Consider the following 21,498-nt stretch of genomic DNA (forward strand, 5'->3'; position numbering starts at 1 on the left):
CCAAAGGCTGTATATGCCACTTAAGACAATCTCTGGCCTTCCCCTGGTAGTCATTAACTGCTTCTATTATGAGAATAAACGTAAGTGTTTACAGGTCAATTTGACAGGCACCCCATGTGCAGTGGACAGCAGTTATTGCAAAGTTGGTTGAAGTACCTACAATAAGCAATTGTTGAATGCTCACCCTGAAATGTGACATGTTTATTGCCCGCTCTAAGGCTCAAGGGGCATAATAGAAAGAGAAAGAATTAATGTAAGATTTAGAAGACAGGGTGTGTGTGTGTGTGTGTGTGTGTGTGTGTGTGTGTGTGTGTGTGTGTGTGTAATGTTGTCTTCCATGCACACCATGGCCAATCACTCTTGAATCTCAGCAGCTGTGATTATTTTCACAGGACTTGTACGAGGTGGGTTTGACTAGATTTATGGTGTTGGACATGAATTTCCTTTCTATAGATTGGGCCACATATCCAATCGGAACATGGTTGTTTGTTTGTTTGTTTTAAATAACATCCAGGCCACTATTGCACCAGTGTGCTCGTCTTGCCTGGTAGGTCAGTAAGCTTGTGGTACCCACCACTGAGTGAAACTATGGATGACAATTCTCAAGCAGCCTTACAGCACGTGCTGCCAGTATTATGTCCTGGTAGCAAGGAAGACGCTTCCAGCTCAGCTCTAGCTTGATTTGTCTATGGCCAAAGCATGTGCCATCCTCTTTATATATTTTAAGTCATTCTTTACCATAAACAATTTTTCACCCATCCAGTTTGATTTAACATTGTCATTATAAAACATATCTGTATAGGTTAACAGCTTTCCCTAATCTCCATTTAAATAGTTATATCAGAGTTTTTATGAGTTGTCCATCTCAGGCATTTTACTTTCATATTTTCTAAATATTCATACAAAAATTTTGTCTTCTATTCCGACTTGGCCTTTGCATTCCAGTGGACAGAACTCTGGGTCACTGTTGGGCTCTTGTTGGTTTGTGTTTGCTTCTGAGGCAGAGTCTCACTGCTCATGCTGGCTTCAAACACGTGACCCTCCAGAGGCCGCCTCCACGGTTCTGCCATTACAGGCATGGGCCTCCATGCGTAACCTGCTGCTTTGCAGCTGCCCACACTTTCACTCTATTTACTTGATTATAAAGCCAAACGAAAATGACTCCCAATAGGTAAAGAAGAGACGATTTTAGCACAAGTAAAGCCACAATTATAGTCACCTGCTGCTCTTGAGTTTTTGCTGACAGAAAGTAGTGACCACTACAGGGCGCTGATGAGCCAAGCTGTCCTTTTGAAACAGTCTCTAAGCACTAGAAGGAGCCAAAATTTCTGGGGCATTTCCCATGTAACTGAACACATGAGGATGTAGTGGCCAAGATTAAAAGTGCATTCTCTTCTAAGGCCCAAAGACAATACAAAGGCGGTTCCTCAGAGGACAGTAGTTACCTGCACAGCAAAGGTTAACCTCACAGAAGCACTACAGTTGTCAGCACTTAGGAAGCCTCCTTTAATTAACGAAGCTGGCAGAGCTTTCAGTGGCTGTTTCCACACAGAGGAAGGGAGCCAGGTACACACGTTTCTTCTGAGAGAAGAGCCCCGTGCCTCCCACAGCGCATGCCCAGATGGTGATGATAACACCTGGGTACCAGTCAGGGTCTAGACTTAACTGACAGGAGACACGCAGGGCACAACGAGCATTTATGGAATGACACTTTCAAGCTTGGTCCATGGGAAATGCTACACGTCTATTTTAAAAATAAGCACAAGCAGAACCCTCTGCTTCTTCATAAACAAGAGCGGTAAAAATAAAGCGATAGGAGGGCCCTGCGTATGTAGAAAGCCATCAGAGAGCTGGAAGAACTAGAACTTTTTTTTAGATTTTTCACAAACCCACTTTATTTAGGGTTCTTAAATGCCAACCCTAGGAAGTATAGAAAGACGGTTAGAAGGAGGAAGACGGGGGATGTAGACCCCTTTACTTCTTCCGGCTGGGTAGGGTCATCGGTTCTTTTGGGGCAATGCCAATCCCAGTTGTCAGCAGCAAACACAGCAGGCAATCCTCAGTCAGTCTCCTCCAAACCACACTGCTCTCTCTTTTTGGCTCTTTTTTTTTTTTTTTTTTAATGCCTCAGAGTCCTCACAATTCAACTAACTCCAGCTGGCAAAGATCACGTCCCTGCATAAGACAATTATCAGTTGTGGACAAACTAAAATCCCACATGTTGATTGATTGAAACAGAAGGAGCTAATGGTCAGGATGGAGTTATATTATTAAATGCAGGTTTATTGGGAGCAGTGGGGAGAGGGGGAGAGAGAGAGAGAGTTTTCACAGAGAGAGGAGAGAGGGATGGGGAAGAAGGCAGGACTGAAAGAACTTTTTTGAGCTTATTTGAATAGCTGCATAAAAATCACATTATATAATGGGGTTGGTACATGTGTGGGTGCTGATGGATACTTGATGACATTGAGGAATTATTTTCCATTAAAGAATGGAAATGCTACTGGGCACTTTTCTAAAAATAAATGCCTTACATCTTAGAGATGTGTAGAAAACACATGTAAAAGAAATTATATGATGCTTGCCACTTGTTTTGAAATAATGCAAGGCTCTGGGTACGGGGCGGGAGGGGGCGATCACAAGCTGACTGAGATGATTCCTATTGAAGGTGAGTGAGTGGTACTTTTTAAGAAAAAATAGTTTATTCAGATTACATCCTGATTGTTATGCCCTCACTTGTATCTTCCCCTCCTCCCCCCCCCCCGCCCTACTCCCTCTTTTACCTTTTTCCCCTCCCCTAGACCTCTGACAGAAGAGGACCTCCTCTCCTGCCATATGATCACAGCCTATCAGGTTTCTTCTGCATAGCCTGCTTACCCTTCTGAGTGCCACCAGGCCTCCCCATTAAGGGGAAGTGGTCAAATTGGGGGCACCAAGAGTTCATGTCAGATGCAGTCCCCACTCTCCCCATAACCACAACCATGGAGAATGAGCTGTCCATTAGCTAGATCTGAACGGGGGTGGGGGGTGTCTAGGTGTACTGCAGGTATTGACCTTGGTTGGGACAGCAGTTTGTGCAGGGCCCCCTGGGTCTACATCTGCCAGCCCTGATGGTCTTCTTGTGGGGCTCCTGGACCCTCTGGGTCCTGCTATCTCCACATCCTTCCGTACTTCTCTTGATCCCAGGCTGAGCGGAGACTCACAGAGGACATCCATGTTGGGTTAATATCCACTTATAAGTGAGTATATACCATGCATGTTTTTCTGGGTCTGCATTATCTCACTAAGGATGATCATTTCTAGTTCTGTCCATTTGCCTGCAAATTTCAAGATTTCCATTATGTAAATGTTCGACAGTTTCTTTATCCATTCTTTGATCAATGGACATTTAGGTTGTTTCCAGACTCTGGCTATTATGAACAAGGCTGCTATGAACATAGTTGAACAAATGTCTTTGTTGTGTGGTGGAGCATCTTTCAAGTATATGCCAAGGAGTAGAATAACTGGGTCTTGAGAAAGCCCTATTCCCAATTTTCTGAGAAAGTGCCAGATTGATTTCCAAGGTGGTTGTACAAGTTTGCACTCACACCAGCAATGGAGGAGTGTTCCCCTTTCTCCACATCCTCTCCAGCATGTGCTGTCACCTGAGTTTTTTATCTTAGCCATTCTGATGGGTGTAAGATGGAATCTCAGAGTCATTTTGATTTGAATTTCTCTGATGACTAAGGATGTTGAGCATTTCTTTAAGTATTTCTCAGCTATTTGATATTCCTCTGTTGAGAATTCTGTTTAACTCTGAACCCCATTTCTTAAGTGGGTTATTTGGTTTGGTGGTGTTTAATTTCATGAGTTCTTTATATGTTTTGGATATTAGCCCTTTGTTGGATGTAGAGTTTTCCCCAATCTGTAGGCTATTGTTTTGTTCTATTGGGAATGTTATTTGCCTTATAGAAGCTTTTCAGTTTCATGAGGTCCCACTTATTAATTGTTGATCTTAGAACCTGAGCTGTTTGTGTTCTGTTCAGGAAGTTGTCTTCTGTGTCAATGCGTTCAAGGCTCTCTCCCACTTTTTCTTCTAACAGATTGATTATATCTGATTTTATGTTGAGGTCTTTAATCCACTTGGACTTGAGTTTTGTGCAGGGTGATAAATATGGGTCTATTGGTATTTTTCTGCATGTAGACATCAATTTAGACCAGAACCATTTGTTGAAGATGCAATCTTTTCCATTGTATGGATTTGGCTTTTTTGTCAAAAATCAAATTTCCATAGGTGTGAGGATTTATTTCTGGGTCTTTGATTCGACTCCATTGATCAACCAGCCTATTTCTCGGCCAGTACCCTGCTGATTTAGTTACTGTTGCTCTGTAGCACAGCTTGAGATCAGGGATGGAGATTCTTCTGGAGGATCTTTTATCATACAGAATTGTTTTAGCTATTCTGGGTTTGTTGTTTTTCCATATGGAGTTGAGAATTGATCTTTCAAGGTCTTTAAAAAATTGTGTAGGTATTTGATAGGGATTGCATTGAATCTGTAAATTGCTTTTGGTGAGATGGTCATTTTTTATATGTTGATTCTCCTGATCCATGAACATGGGAGATCTTTCCATCTTATGTCATCTTCAATTTCCCTCTTCAGAGACTTGAAGTATTTTTAATACAAGTCTTTCACTTGCTTGGTTAGAGGTACACTAAGATACTTTATATTATTTGTGGCTCTTGTGAAGGGTGTAGTTTCCCTTATGTCCTTCTCAGCATGTTTGTCATTTGTATACAGGAGGGATACTGACTTTTTTGAGTTGACTTTGTATCCAGCCACTTTGATGAAGGTGTTCATCAGCTGGAGGAGTTCTCTGGTAGAATTTTGGGGATCACATGTACACTAACATTTCATCTCCAAATAGGGCTAATTTGACTTCCTCCTTTCCCATTTGGATCCCCTGATATCCTTTTTGTTGTCTTATTGCTCTAGCTAGAACTTCAAGTACTATATTGAAAACATATGGAGCGAGTGGGCAGCCTTGTCTAGTCCCTGATTTTAGTGGACGAGTGAATGGTACTTAAATCTCACTATGCTATTCTGAATTTGTATATATTTTAAATTACCATAATCATAGCTGTCAGAATCTCTCTCTTATTTTTTTCTGTGGAGGCAAAGCCTCATTGTGTAACCCAAGCTGGTATCAAACTTACAGTTCTCCTGCCTCTGCCTTCCAAGGGCTGGGATTTTGAGCATTCCTTGTGCCTCACACCTGCATACTTAGGTGGTGGATGTTCTCCATTCTTGCCCTCCTGGGTATAAGTTGTTCTTTAACCAGCCAAGTATCTGTTCTTCCTCAAAATTCACATCCTTTCACTGCCGCCTTGTCTCTGTAGGGCCACAGGCTTGCTTTGATAGATGTAAAGTGAGAATCACAGAGCAGGATCTGGGGCATACATTCATTTGTTTCTTTCTTTTATTTTCTTTTTCTTTTTTCTTTTTTTCTTCCTTCCTTTCTTTTTTTTTAAGCCAAATTTTTAAAAGTTGCAAGATGCTAAAATGTTAGATTTAATATAAAATACAATTTATAAACCTGCTTACAATGATGGTGTTTTAGTGTGTTCTGTTACTGTGATAAAACACTGGCCAAAGCCAACGTTGGCAAGGGTGTCTTAGCTTACTTCCTTATGGGTGTGATAAAAATAATTACCAACGGCGACTTGGTAGGGAAAGGGCTTGTTTAACTCACACATCCTGCGTCACAGTCTATTGAGGGAAGCCAAAGCAAGAACTCAAGGCAAAAATGTGGTGGCAAAAACAATAGCAAACGCCATGGAGGAGCACAGATTTATTGGTTTGCTCTTCATAACTTGTTCGACCAGTTTTCTTACTCACCCCAGGACCATGGGTGGCACTGCCCTCAGTGGAAGAGGCTATTCCATGTCTCATCAATCACGAAAAGAGCCCACAGGGCAATCCAGTGAATGCATTTTCTTAGTTGAGGTTTCCTCTCCTCAAATGTGTCTAGCTTGTGTCAACTTGGTCATCACAAAACAAAAACAAAACCACCCAGGACAATACTCCTAGGCCTGGAGGGCTTGTAGCACTTTGATACAATAGAAGCAATGAAAACAGGTCCCAACTCAGAAGCAAGCATGGTGAGCAAACGTGGACTGTGGTATGACCCCCGGCCACTTGAATCTAGGGTGACCTTCAACACAACCACCACAGCCTAAGCAGACTGCTTCAATATGATCCTCGTTAGCTGAACTGCAGTTAAAACTGTGTGATCCAGGGATGCACTTGGGGATTTTTCAGACTGTGGCCTAGTGGGCTGGTGGGGCCACAATAGAAAGAAAAGTACATATCCTCGTTCAGAGTACTGATTGGAACCACAGCGCTGACCAGAAAGTTGGATGGGAATAAATCTGGCTGTGTTGCACTCCCAGATGTGTAGGACCTAATTTGGCCTGGGGACTTGTTAGCAAAACTATAGCGGGTCCATCCCCGGCCAAGATTGGATCATATAGAAGTAACACTCAGAAGGCACAGAGTTTAACTTTCAACTTCCTCCCCACAAAAGAGTTTCACTAATGTGGTAAAAACAACAAAAGAAGAAAGAGAATTGAAGTCATCTACCTAGAGACTCGAAATAGGGCTGAAGGGAGCCAAGTAATGGCTTGGATGGAGCGGAGTGACCCAGTGCTGCAGGCCATGTTCCTTATACATCCTGCTTACATCAGCATGGCCACAGGGAGCAGCAGCAGCAAGGGCTATGCCATGGGGCCATATCATCTCTACCCAGGGGTTGGAAGGTGACTGCTCTGATGGGCTTTCTGCTGAGAGCTTTCTGCTGATGGGCTTTCTGCTGAGGACTGCAGACTTCCTGCCAACCCACCACAGAGAGTAGCAATAAGTTACGATCGCTAAAGGAACTCCATTTTATGCTGGGCATCCATCTTGGTACCCACTTGTCTCTGACTCCAGTCCCTGGAAGATAAGTTCCCAGTAACTCTGGCTCCCTACCCATTTGTTATGATATGACTAACAGGGTTTTGTGGATTCTGTACCTTACTTATGAAGATACCCAAAGATTGTTTGGGGCCACCTACCTTAAGAACAGACCAATTTTTGCTTGTTTGTATAGGGTATCAAAGGCCGTCTTGTGGTTTTCCCCTTCACAAATACTTCCTTCACCCCCTTTCATGGCAATCAAGTTTGGCTCAGAGATTATTCAGCCTGCTAGCAGCTAATCAATAAATCTCTTTTAGTTACAATTGCATTGAGTCTGTGGTCTTTTCCCATGGGTCACAAACTCTGTAGCAGAGGCAGAGATCGGTCACAGGCAGCGGCAGCTCTACAGCCCAGGGAATTGGAATCCCAGGGGCCAGAGGCCAGTGCTTCCTTAATTGGCCTCTGGAGGGCGACAACAAGTCCCTGCTCTACCAGCTGCAGAGAATCCTCTCAAGGCTGGTGACCGTGAGGGCATGGACCTCCACACGCTGTCCAGCTAACGGGGACAAGAAAGGTGGCGCAGCTTGTACCCCTTTTCAGAAGAGCCACACGGAGTGTAGCCAGAACCTGCACACCTGAAGTCTCACAGGGACCCTGGTGCCCACCTGTGCCCATGCTCAACCTACCCCACTGCCTGGAAAACCATACCTGAAGAAGAGATGGGAGCAACTGATGTCCATGTCTTCATGCTCAACAGAGACCAGGGTCAGCAGTACATGGGGCACTGGGAGCATGGACGCTGGCTGGGTGACCTCGGAGTAGACCCAACTCTCACCTAGAGAAGGTAAGTTCAGTATATCCCCTGTGAGGAGTAGGAGACCATGTGGTTAAAGGGTAGAAGGGTAAAGTGAGTGCACAGTGTGTGCTCGGGGACTGCCTCAGTAAGCTGGCGTGTCCTGGCCTGATCCTCCCTGGCCTTTGTAGAGGTCAGAGTGTAACGTTTGGTGGGGTGGCAGGGGACGGGGCCGCGGAGTGGTGGCTCTACCTTTGTTCAATTCTGCAGACAGGGAGACTGCATTTAACCAGACCTCAGGCCTTGGAAACTTGCCTTTTCCATTGATTCTGAGGATCAGCTTCGAAAGCTGAGAGGCCATGCTTGTCTGTCCTCCAGCGGGAAGCAAGGGACGCCCTTGACATTCGTTGGCATTTCACCCTCCCTGTGAAGGGAAGCGTCATCCGGCTGGAGGGTGGAGGGTTGTAAGGATCTCTGAAAATGTGAACACAAAGCCAATATGTGTCTACCTTTGAATTAGTGGTACAATGGCCGGTGATGTAGTGCGTCCTTGTCTCAAAGAGGTTCCTCCAGCCTACCCCAACCCTTGGACCAGGGAAGAAGCAGATGGACCCCTCGGTTCACCCAACCCAGATCTCTGAGTCACCTGAGCCACCCCAGGACAATGGAGGAAATACAGGACTCTCCCTAGGCGGGCTCCTCAGCAACACAGTCTCTTGCATCCCTTCTGGGCACTAACAGAAGAGTGAGATCCAGCCTCACGGAGCACGCTCCTGTGTTGTCAGTCCTGTGATTGCTATGAAAAAGAGAAAGTGATCGAGAAAGGCCCAAGGACACCAGGCAGGGGCTGGTTTTTGTTTGTTTGTTTGTTTGTTTGTTTTTATCTAGTTTTCAATAGCAAAGAGTAAAACCTTATAAGCCTCCAAAGCTGAGGTGAAATGGGAGGAAGAGCTGCCAGTGAGATGGAGTTGAAAGCCAGATCCGCATCCCAAACATGTCTGGGCCCCAGTCCTGGATCCTCAGTCTGTGGTCCTAGGCTACACCTTCATCACAGTCTCCAACATCCAGCAGGAGCCTCTCCCAGTCAGTCAGAATAGCCAAGCTGGAGCCAGAGCTACTGAGGTATGCTTAGCATCCTGCAAGCCACAAAGACACCCAGCTTCAGTGTAGGGAGAGTGGACCTCTGCTCTGGGTTCAGCCTACAGAGGGAAGGATCAACAAGCACAAGGCTTGAAGGGCAGGAGGCCCTCGAAAACCTTCTTCAATCAGTGAGGTGAGCTTTGGGAAGTGGGGGCGTCTCGGTAGCCAAGTGTACCGAAGGCACCGCTCAGTGGCATCCTCGACAGTGCGGGGCATGGGACTCAGATACAGCACAGGGAAGCTAAAAGGCTGTTCGTAACCTGATGGTCACTAGGATCCAGACACCTCTTTAAACGCCTAGACCACAGCTCAGTCCCATTCTTGGAGACAGCTTGGCACACACACATGATGTGGACTAGAGGAAGTGTCTGTCTTCCAGGCCACACCAGTTCACCTGGCAGGAAATTAGAGCAGCTAGGGGACTTTTGCCAGGCGGACAGCATGCCACCAACAGGTCCCTGCAGCCTGTGGAACATCCTACTACACCAGTGAGATCTGCTCCCTCTCTGTGCTGCTGCTGTCCTCCCTTCAGCTGACCCCACTCATGGCCACATCAGCCCACAGAAATGGAAGCCTCTCTGCAGTGTCCTTGCGAGTGTTCGTGCTGGTAGGATTTGGGGGAGGTGCTGAGACCCAGGCCCTGCTCTTTGCTGTCTTCCTGGCCCTGTACGTGGTGACCGTCCTGGGAAACCTCACCATGATTGTGCTCATCACCCTGGATGCCCGTCTGCACTCCCCCATGTACTTCTTCCTCAAGAGCCTGTCCTTTGTCGACCTCTGCTATTCCTCTGTCATTGCCCCGAAAGCCCTGACTAACTTCTTCTCCTCCTCCAAAGTCATCAGCTTTGAGGCTTGTGCCACACAGCTCTTCTTTTTCTCCTTGTTGGCTACCACTGAGACTTTCCTCTTAGCTGTGATGGCCTATGACCGTTTCATGGCCATCTGCAGTCCCCTGAGGTACCATGTGACTATGTGCCCTATGACCTGTGCCCGTCTGGTTCTGGGTACCTGCTGTGTGGGCTGCCTGAACTCCATCGTGCAGACCAGCCTGACGTTCCAGCTGCCCTTCTGCAGCTCCAACCGTATCGACCACTTCTACTGTGACGTGCCCCCGCTGCTCCAGCTGGCCTGTGCTGACACAGCTCTCAATGAGCTCCTTCTCTTCGGCCTCTGTGGGTTCATCATTGTGAGCACCACCTTAGCTGTCCTGGTTTCCTATGGCTACATCGCCGTGACCATCCTGAGGATGCACTCGGGATCTGGGCGGCACAAGGTCTTCTCCACCTGTGGATCTCACCTGACGGCCGTGTCTTTGTTTTATGGGACTCTTTTTGTCATGTATGCACAGCCAGGAGCTGTGACATCCATGGAGCAAGGTAAGGTGGTCTCCATCTTCTACACCCTGGTCATCCCCATGCTCAACCCCCTCATCTACAGTCTGCGGAACAAGGATGTGAAGGACGCCCTGAGGAGGCTGGGACAGAGACACAGCCTTGTGAGGGATGGTGGGCAGTGAGGGGCTGTCCTGAGTTGAAGGAAAGAGTTCCATGTGGATCACAGAGCAGTGAAAACCAGCTCCTTCCTGTCTTCAAAGTAGAAATGGGTATGTGTGGAATTCATTTGCCCATCGAAACTTGGTCTTCTTTTAAACTATTTCATGGACACATTGACCTAGTGTGAGCTACAATAATCAGCAAAGTTTAATCCGTGTGCAGAACCCTAAAGGCTGAAGGGAGTGAGGACTCCAATGACGTGAAGATCAACTTAGAACTTCAACTGTCCCCAAGTCTAAACAGGGCGGGCTCTTCCATGCTTCTCAGCTTCTCTGGGCCATGTGCCGGCCTTGGAGAAACACTATGCACGTCTGTGTCCTGATCAAGTTTGTCACTAAACGAAATGTGCGTCCTGATAAAACCATCACAAGTTTTAAATACCACACATTGAAAATGCATTTAATAGTTCTAACCTGGCAAATATTGTAGCTCATCAATGTCTACCTTATAAGGTTACAGTTGAACAGAACTGCCTAACTGTAACACGATGCCTCCTTGATAGGGGAATGCTGTCTCGTGTGATCCAACACTGCAGTAAATATGGAAAGTATAACAGCTGGAGAAGTGAGCTGTTCTATGACTGAACAGTTGAACCTTGGTGAGGTCTGGAGACCACCTGATATGGTAGTAACATCATAACCATTCATTTAGCCTACTGACGTGAACATTCAGTTTGCTTCCACTTGTCAGTTTTGAAGAGAATTCCTGTGTAGCGCTATGTCTTCTAAATTTTGATTGGCACAAAAAGAAGCAGGTTTCATAGTGACATTATCTTCCATATACCCATATATATTTATATATTACATAGAATATATGTTCTGTACACAGATTAAACTTCTGGGCCCTTGCCAGCTAAAGGTGTTGAACACTTTCCCCAATATTCATTGGCCAGTTCAGCCTTCTCCTTTGAGAACCATCTTCTCCATTTATTTGTGTTTATTTACTAGATAGAAATTTGGAGTTTTTATAGATTCTAGATATTAATCCTCTGTGGGATGTGCAGTTGACACAAACTTTTCTAACATTCTTTAGCCATCTCTTCACTCTGCTGATTGTTTGCTGTGCAAGGGCTTTTTAATTTCTCAAATCCCATTTGTCAATTATTGGGGTTATCTCCTGTGTTACTGGAGTTCTTTTATAAAAACCTTTACCTATATGCCTACATCTTGAAGTGTCTCCCCAGTTTTTTCTCTAGCTGTTGGAGTTTCTAGCATTAAGGGCTTTGCTTCATCTTTATTTGATTTGTGAACCGTGTGGGACGTATTTATGATTTTGTCCTTCTGTGTGTGGGTGTCCAATTTTCCTGTTACCATTTGTTGAAGAGGCTGTCTTTTGACAAATATATATGTAGACATCTTTGTCAAAGATTAGATGGGTGTGTCTGGCTGGATTTATTTCTGGGTCCTGTATTCTAACCCATTGCTTATCTGTCTGCTTTTGTGCCAGCACCACACTAGCTTTGTTACTACGGCTTGTGTATATTTTGATATTAGGAACTATGATGAGACCTGCAATGCTCTCTGCTTAGGGTGGCGTTGACCATTCAAGATCTTTTGGTGCTTCCATACAAATCACAGGATCCTTTTTCGTTCTGAGAAGAACATCATTAGACTTTAATGGGGATTATGTAGCTCCTTAATGGTTTTATTAACATAGCCACTTTTATATCACTATCTCTTAGACAAGTTATGAACGTGGGAGGTCTTTCCATCTCCCAGTGTCTTCCTCAAATTTTTCCATTGGTGTTTTAAAGTTTTCATTGTACATACTTTCACCTTTTAGGTTATCATTTACTCTTAGGTACTTTTTAAGCTGCCATGAATAGAATTTTCCCTGATTTCTTTTTTGGTTAGTTTGTTACTGAATTTTTAATGTTGACCTTATGCATGCTATTTTGCTGAAAGTTTTAAGAATTCTCTTTTAGATTCTTTAGAGCCTTTTATGTATAGGAACATGTCTTCTGCAAATGGGGATAATTGGCCTCTTTTCCTAGTTGTATCCATTTGTTTCTTCCTTTCTCTTGTCTTATTGCTCTAGCTAAAACTTTAAATAGTGTTAAATAAGAGGAAAAAGACTAGGCTTTTGGTTTTTCTTCACTGGTAAGATGTTGGCTACAACACGTCATAGCCTTTCTGATGTTGGGATGTGTTCTTTTCCTCATTTCTTCTAGGTTTCTGTTTTTTCTTCCACGGTCATTATTACTTCTTGTCATCTACTGCTTTATTGTTTGGCTTGTTCTTGGGTTAATTATTTGAGGTCTCCCCAATTTAGTTTTAATATAAACACCCATACTGTAAACCTTCTTCTCACTGCTGTATATTCTATACCCCAAGGTTTCTAGAAAGCTGTGCTTTCATTTTCATTGGACAAGCTTTACATTTTTCCTCAGTTCCTCCCAAAACACAACGTTCATTCCAGAGTGCATTGATCAGTCCCAGGCGCTGGTGTGGTTCCATGAATTCTCTTACTATTGATATCTAGTCTGATCCTGCTGTGATCAGATCATTTTAATTACTGGGTTTGCTAGGAGCTGCCTCGTGGCCTGCCATGTAATCTGGGATCCTGAGAAGCATGTGTACTTCGTATTTGTTGAATGGATTGTTCTGTAGGGATCTGGAATGTTCGTTTGATTTATGGTGTAGTCTAACTCTGTGATTTCTTTGTGGTGTTCAGGTTAAGTGCCCAATGGTCATTGCATGTCACCCTCTATTATTACAGTAGGATCCACCTGACTTATCCACTTATGCTCATTAGTATTTTTTAAATGAAATGTATGTGTATAAATTTACAACTATTTTTGTGTTTTGTTGTTTTTTTTCGAGACAGGGTTTCTCTGTGTAGGCATGGCTGTCCTGGACTTGCCATGTAGGCCAAGGCTGGCCGCAAACTCATGGAGATCCACCTGCCTCTGCCTCCCAAGTGCTGGGATGAAAGGTGTGCACCACCATAGCCAGCACTATTATATCTCTTGATGTACTCTCCCCTTCATTAAAATGTGATGCTTTTCATCTTCATCTTCTCTAGTTGTGGATTAAAGCCTTTGCCAGCTTGTTGATGGCACCTCTCTTCTTGAGAAACTGACTTCCATCCTTTGACCCCGAGGCTATGGTTACCTTTGCCCATGAGGTGTGTTTCTTGGAGACTATAAATAGTTGGAGGTTGGTTTTTCTTTTCTCAGTAATTGCATCTTCTTATTGGTGAGTCCAAGTCATTTAAATAGAAGTTGTTACTGAGAGGAATTTGCTGATTCCTGTGCCCTTTTTGTTTGTTCTATGCATGTCTAGATAAAAATGTTTTTGTATTTTGGGTTTGTTGGTTTACTTTGCTGGACATGATGGATTTCTCCCTAGCTCTCCTTTGTTTGCCTATTCCTCTCATGAAACTCAACTTTAAAACATAGTTTTATAGGTATTGCAATCTTGGTTGACAGTTATTTACTTTCAGGGATTTAATAAACTAGTCTACACTTTCCTGGTTTTTTCAGGCTGTTGATGGGATACCTGATGTTATGTTGTGGTATCTGCCTTTACAGATAAGTTTGCTATTTCTCCATTCCAATGTCTGGATTTTTAGATCCAGACCCCAATGTCTGGAGTTTTGAGATCTTGACTATATAATATGCCATGTTTGCTCTAGTTGTGTCAATTTGGAGTTCTAAATAGCTCTTGTGTGTAACTCCATTTAATTTACTGTGTAAACTCAGTGCTACCCATATGTCCATGGGTGAAGTTGGGAAAGATGTGTGTTAAGTAGACCCACAGGGAGTTAGAGAGGTCATTACATACATGTATGAAATTGTCAACAAATAAATTAAAAATACTATAAGAAGAAATTCTAAAGAAATAGACAAGACATTTATACTTTAAAGAAATAAATGCTTCTTGTGGGTTTGGATGTCCAATTTTTTCCTCTATATTTGATTTCTTGTTTGTTTTGGGGTGTTTGTTTGCAGTGTTTGTTTGTTTGTGGCTGTAATTTCATTGGCTTGATTCTCTATGTTCTTAATTTCAGCTATTTCTTCTAAGATTTGATATTCTGACATTGTATTTTTGTTGTTGTTGTTCATGTTTGACCTTCTTCCGTATCACCCCTCCTCCTGATACTTTCTCCATCTTGGTCCAGTCCATCAGTGATGATTGGTTTCCACTGTGACTTTTTTTATTTGATCCATTGCCTTCTGAGATCTTCATTTGGTCTTTGTGGTGGTATGAATCAGAATAAAGAATCTTCAGAGGGCTCTGAGGCCTATGGTGCTGGCAAGATGGGAAAATGTCGGTCTCCATATTGCCAGGAGTCACCACAGTCACCGACAGGACCAGAAGTGGCTTGATAAACAATACAAGAAAGCCCACTTGGGCACAGCCCTGAAGGCCAGTCCTTTGGAGGTACCTCTTTTACCAAGGGAATTGTCCTGGGAAAAGCCAAATTCTGCTATCTGGAAGTGTGTCGGGGTGCAGCTCGTCAAGACCGGCAAGAAGATAACAGCGTTGGTGCCCAGTGATGGTGGCTTGAACTTCACTGGGGAAAACCATGAAGTTCTGGTTGCTGGATTTGGTCAGAAAGGTGATGCTCCTGGAGTCTGCTTTAAGGCCGTTAAAGTAGCCAGTGTGTCTCTTTTGGCCCTGTATAAGGCAAGAAGTAGAGACCAAGATCATAAATTTTGACAATGGAAACACAGTAATAAACTTTCATATTCTTGGGGTGGGAAATCTTCAGAGGAATCTAATCTGGAACCTACAGCGCCACCTTGTGATGAGATTGCAAAATGACAACCTATAGAGATGGTATAGAGGGAATAAAGACTACAGATTCTGTTTGATGACACCACGTTAGAACAATGTCAAACGATAGCTTATGTGTTTCATTTTTCAGAGTTTGGAAAATTAAACTATTTACATTGATTAATACATCTTACAGTTGATACCTACTCAGGATTTCAATGGGATTCTTCCTTAAGTTCTGAAAAGGCTGATTGAAGCTGATGATACTCCAGCATATGCATCCAGGAGAATAAAATGATTTTTTAGATATTATGACATTAAACATGTTACAGGCATATCTTACAATCCTACAGGTCAAACAATTGTAAAAAGATCTAACTATATTTTAAAGGAAATGCCCATAAAACAGAAGGGGGATACTAGATCTCCCAGAGATAGATTACATAATGATTTATTGACTTTAAATTTTTAAATGTCAATGAGGCAGATATCACAGCTGCTGAAAAACACAGGATTTTAGAAAGGACTACCGAATTAAGTCAGTCCATATGTTACAAGGATTGCTAACTTCAGAACGGAAGTCAGGAAATGAGCTGTATTGGGGAAGAGGCTGTGCCTTTGTTTCAACAAAAAGTGTGGATTCCTTCAAAGTTAATAAAGATTAGGTTTGATCAGGGAAGAGCTCCTGAAAATCCTGGCTTCAGACATGCAGGAAGAGACCCAGAAGAACAGAACAGGTGACACCAACACTGATCCCCCTTACGTGGGGACTGCTCTGAGACTGGCTGAGACATGAATGTCTCTGCAAAGCCAATGAATCTTGTTGGCTACAGAGTCCTCATGAATTATTATTACATGCCATCCTTTCATATGGGATGGGTGGAGAGTTATATTACAGTTGGTTATACCATCCAAATGGACTTATAAAGTTGACAGATGCCTTTCTCCTGCTCAAACATAAAGTGGACAGCCATTAGCTGATTCATGCACTCATGTATTAATACAGAAGTGTATGTTATTTTTAAGTTTGTGTGTTTTCAGAGCAAAAGGACCAGACACCAATGAAGATAAAGCAAGTATCCCAGGTGATCCAGCCTCATAGACTGCCCCAGTTGTGATTTCCTAAGTTACTTCCAGGACAATTTCAAAGCGGCTGATTCAAATGGCCCAGCCTCACAGACTGCTTCAGCCCGGACTTCAGTTAAGCCCTGCACTTTCCTACCACACAGAGACTGGACAGCAAATGACATAACCCAGGACTTCTCGATTTTCTTAGGGCCCCTAAAAAGATGCCTTCACTCCCAGACAGCAGGAAGCAATTTAAAGAGAATGGCACCCTCACTCCTGAGAGGTGGAGTGGGTGATTATTGGTCACTTGCTGGGTTATGGATGTCTATTGTCATTTAGTGGGATTGGTTATATTATTATTGGTCATGGCCAGGGAGGAAACAAAGTAAAGGAGGTTAGATTCAGGCATCTCTTTCTCTTTCTTCTCTCTATCCTTCTTTTTCTCCTATCTAGTATTAGGGGGTGAAAAGAAAGGATAGAAAATGAAAAGTTAAAAAGAAGAGATACAGAGACATAAGCAAAAGGAAAGGTAGGTTATTGTATCTATTTTTAGACTAAGAAAGCAACAATAAGTCTCAAATATTTTACATTGGCGTGGGTTATTGTATATTGATAGAAATTTGAGGTTATATTTTGCTACAACATAATATATATATTTCAACTCTTGTTTAAGGTATTGTACATATACAACACATTTAAAATGTTATATAAAGCTCTAGTCCTTCAAAGCTACTATTACGAACTGTTTAGGATATTTAAGAAATGCAAATAGTTAGTTACCTATAAATGATCAAGCTTGTGGTCGTGCTAGGTAATAGTTTAGCTAATTACAGAGATAAGCTTTAATTAGCCTCCTGCCTCAGGCACCTAAATGCTGAGGTTGAGGCATCATGGGTAACACATAAAAGCCTTTTAAAATTAAGAAAAAGTCAAAATGCTTTTAAAAGTATAGTAGAAAGGAAAACATGGAAACATGAGGCCAGTAAAAGAAGGCAAGAGACAAAAGATAGGCAATGGTAGAAAGTGTGTAAAAATTACATAAAGCAGAATAAAAACACATTTTTCTTTAGAAATGTGATAAGGTAAATGCTAGTATAATATCATGAAAAGAAAAGAGAGAGAGTTGGGGATAAAATGAAAGATAGACAAAGATGACGAGCTTGGGCAGCCTTTCCCCTGTATTCTTGGAAACTGAGTAATGCCAGGCACATACAGGTGACAGGGTCAGCTGAACATGGGGACTCTTATCTTCCCTGTGACCTATGCTGGTGCCAAGTCTCTAATAGATCAATGCTGGACATCTGTCAGAGCTGTCTTCACTCTAGTGGATTCCCTTCTTTGTGGACCAGGAGAGTTTGCTAGCCACACTTGACTTTGCAGTCTATGGGCGAGCTGCTTTCCCATGTTGAGCCATGCCCCCCGCCCCCTCCCCCTGCAAGGGTAGATAACGCTTTAGCTTGAGGTCTGGGGTGCCTACCAAGTGTTCAGAGAATCTGTTGTTTAAAACCAAGCTGCCCTGGAGTCCCCTGAGAATAGGGGACACTTACAAGTCAGGGAGCCTGAATTCCACCTGCTACTGGCCCTAGGATCGATCCTTCACTAGGATGGCATCCCGCCACAGCGCCGAGCTACGGAGACTCCTCTCCACCACAGACCCACTCTACCAAAGACGTCATGGTCTCAGCAAAACACATGGCTGGATTCTAGACTTGTGCTAGCCCTGGGCCTGTCACATGAGTACAACAGCCAGTCTCTTCACCAGGGCCACCGCTTCCTCTCATCCCTCCAGGGAGCCTCAGGGCTGAACTCTGTTCTGCTTAGCTCTCTTCTCTGTGTACATCTGCCTTGTTCCTTTGTACTGTTCAGCTTGCCCGTCCCAATTCTACATTCTTTACACATTGTGTGTGTGTGTGTGTGTGTGTGTGTGTGTGTGTGTGTGTGTGTATGAGATAGATGCCTTCATGAAGTTCTTGTCAGGAACCGAGCAAATCATGCCAAACAGCTCTTCTAAAATGTGAGGCAGTTTTGGTCCAGTGAATAGTTTTGTGCTGGACACCACTGTGAACAAGCACACTGTCTTGTCTGTTCAATAAGTTTCATCCAGTTGGGTGCATAGTGGGTATGTCACCATGTTGACTGTCCTTTCTCCCATGGTCAGTGACTTTAGACAGCTTTCCACATATTTGTAGGAATTTGGCTATTTGGAGAACATATATGTGGCATGTCTAACTCTTCTACTGTATTGCCTTTCTTTTTCATATTTATTGTAAAAATTCTTTACATGTTCTGTATATAAACATTCTATTGTTTCAGAATTTGCTAATCTTTTCCCATTTTATAGCTTTCACATTAATACTAGTTGTTTGTTTGTTTCCTTGTTTGTTTTACATTTCAGTGAACATTTCAGATAGCTTAAACTCAGTTTCGTCTTTTCCTCCAAGATTACTGAATTCTGGCATCTTGAAAGAGTATTTGTCTCCACTTGATTTCAAGGAATATTTTTTTGTATTCCATATGTTTTTTTCTTTGCTCGCTCTTTCATTTTGGTATCTATATACTTAGAGTTAATTTTAAGCATTAAATTTTGTTGTCTTTGTCTATCTGTAAGGAGCTCGTCATCCTGAACCATGACTGGCGTGTCCCCACGCACTTTGCCAGCTGAGTATAAACAGATGAAATGGTGAGACTGGTATGTGTGGCCGCATGATACAGAATCTGGTACTTGTGGTGGGAGGGATTTGTCATCCTGGGTTGAGTCACATTTGTTGCAGCCATTATAGGAGCCCTCTTATTGCCCAAACAGAGGACAGCCAGGTGTTTTGCTCCTAACAGCAACTTCACTACCTGGTACTTTGTAATATAAGCCTTTCTTCAATCTCCTGGCAACCTACAGCCAGTTCTTACACACTAAAACTGGGTTTTTCCAGAACATTCCACACTGACTGTTTTAAATATATTTCCCAGTGTTGTACAGTGTGACCTGCCATAAACCAAGAGTCCCTGTATACACAGCCCATTTCTAGAGTCTATATATTATTTTATCAGGCTACCTTGTCTGTTTTATAATTCAGTATTGGATTTTTGAGACAAAGTACAATATAAACTTTCAATGCTTACGAATAAAAGTAACAGTGTAAAGTATTTAGAAATCATATGTATGGAAGACAAAGAAGGGTTAAGAGGTACAGAAAGAGGTCATGGGTGAGGTTCCAAGTCATGAATAACCCAACTATGAAATTCCATGGCACTATCTACACTACCATTAAGAACTGAACACAATATCTAAAATACCACTGCAGTGTTTAGCTTTAATAATAACCAGTGAGGGAGCTGGAGAGATGACTTGCTAAGTGGTTAAGAGCACTGGCTGTTCTTACAGAGGACCCAGGTTCAATTCCGAGCACCCACATGGTGGCTCACAATTGTCTATACTTCCAGTCCCAGAGGACCCTACACCCTCACAGATGTGCAGGCAGAATGCCAATGTACATTTAAAAAACAATAGAAGAACCAATGAAATCCTCCTTCCAAAGATCAGAATGAGGGGACGAATGTGCCTGCTTGGCAGGAAGATGCCCGTATTCGAGAGCTTCCCAGTTTGGCTGTGAATGGATCCTGGACAAAGGTGGTGTGTGATCTCTCCCAGCCTCCCTGCCCGCCGTGGCCTCTCTGAATGCCACAGCAACTGAAGCATTCCCCCAGGGCATTCATCAGACAAACAACTTGCGTGTGAAACAACAAAAACTGCTCAGAGCTCTGGGAGCCTGACATCTACAGCTGAGGTGCTCTGCTTTCTTCTGAGGTCTTTCCTCGGAGTGTAGATCATTAGCCCTGTATTATGGCCTGGTGTCCTCTTATGAGGATAGCAGCAATGTTGAATTGACCCATTCATGCAACCTCAATTTGCCTTAATGACTGACTTAAGGTCCTGTCTCAAGGGTTAAACCTGCTACTTTCTAGGGCACCAGGGGTGCAGACTACAGAGTAAGACTTTGGTGAAGGGGAAACACTGTCTTGCCCATAGCACCCCACCTTGGCCACTCTAAACTTCTGTCTTTCCCATTTGCATATGACACTAGCCCCATCAAAAATATCTAAGATTTTAATCTAGTCCAGCATCAGCTCCGTCATCTCATCTATGCGTCCCTAAATCAGGTCTAGATCAGACACAAGGTATGGCTCATCCCGAATAAAGTTGCTCACTGGCTGTGGGCTTGTAAACAGGAAAAGCCATCTGTCCTTCCAAGCTAGGCAGGCAGAGGTCCAAGAGTGACAAAAATGGAAGACAAGGTGGCCAGCTTCAAGCAAGTCTGAAGTACAGTAAAGTGAATTCCTCTAGATTTTAAGCCTCCAACATAATCTACTTCAATCTCTGCTTTCTCACATTTGGATCTATTGTCTGGTGCATTGGGCTGTGAGGTGGTACTCTGTGTGTGTGTGTGTGTGTGTGTGTGTGTGTGTGTGTGTGTGTATAGGTAGTCTGAGCCTGTTTGTATTTACTACTTCATTGTATAGCTATAGCATATTTTAAATTTAGGTATGTCTCTGTCTGTGGTGGACAGATTTTCAGTTTTAGACATTAATGAAGTAGGGAATGTTACCTGTAAGCGTTTATGACAATGTTTCCATTTTTCTTCAATAAGTATCTAGGAGTAAAACTGCTACCCTGTTGTGGTGTGCCTGGCTCTGTAAGAACCTGGTAAATCCTATCTCTGAGTGAGTATACATTTGTACAATCCCAGGAAAGTGAGTTCCAGTGGCATCACATACCCCCAAACATTTAGAACTGTCACAATGAAAAATTTGGCTATCTTACGGATAATATATACTACAATAGTTTTCTTCAAACAAGCTGAAGTTAACTGAGCAAAACCCAGTTTGCACAGGGGAAGCCCTCAGATCCAGAACAGCCCCGAGAGCTACAACTGTGGCAATGCACTGTCATAGTCAGAAAGCAGGAGAAGTTCGAGAACCTGCCTGCTCTCTGATGGGCACGGCCATCTGAGCGTGGCTGGCTACCTGTGACTGGCCGCTCCAGAGCACATGCTACGTTAGGTCTGGGCTTCTTTACTACCAAGCTCCGCTGGGGCTCTTTACCTAAGGACTCATGCACAGGGCCCTTTCTAGAGTCAAACTCAGGTTAGTGTGTGTTCTTCGAGGGGCATTATTAGATTGTGATAACTTGTTTTTTCATAGTCTTTGGTTTCCAGTCCTGAAACCTTGCCTACTGCTAGGACAGCTATGAAGCTCTACTTTTTGTTTGTTTTTGGTTGTTTGGATTTTTTGTTTAT

At 43.3% G+C, this 21,498-nt stretch overlaps 1 protein-coding gene and 1 pseudogene across 2 annotated transcripts; both read left to right on the forward strand.

Moving 5' to 3' along the window:
* Window positions 1-9,409: 9,409 nt before the first annotated feature.
* On the forward strand, window positions 9,410-10,381 carry LOC311596304 (olfactory receptor 9S13; the record flags this gene model as incomplete). The annotated part of the gene is made up of 1 exon (XM_084779548.1): window positions 9,410-10,381. One exon carries the CDS (start codon window positions 9,410-9,412, stop codon window positions 10,379-10,381), a length of 972 nt encoding a protein of 323 aa, XP_084635674.1.
* Window positions 10,382-14,369: 3,988 nt separating this feature from the next.
* Window positions 14,370-15,075, forward strand: LOC311596038 (small ribosomal subunit protein uS12-like; annotated as a pseudogene). Its single transcript has one exon. The product of its transcript is annotated as a small ribosomal subunit protein uS12-like (transcript).
* The last annotated feature ends 6,423 nt before the right edge of the window (window positions 15,076-21,498 follow it).

Source organism: Acomys minous, assembly GCF_964271855.1.
Source record: "Acomys minous genome assembly, chromosome: 4".
Lineage (NCBI taxonomy): Eukaryota > Metazoa > Chordata > Mammalia > Rodentia > Muridae > Acomys > Acomys minous.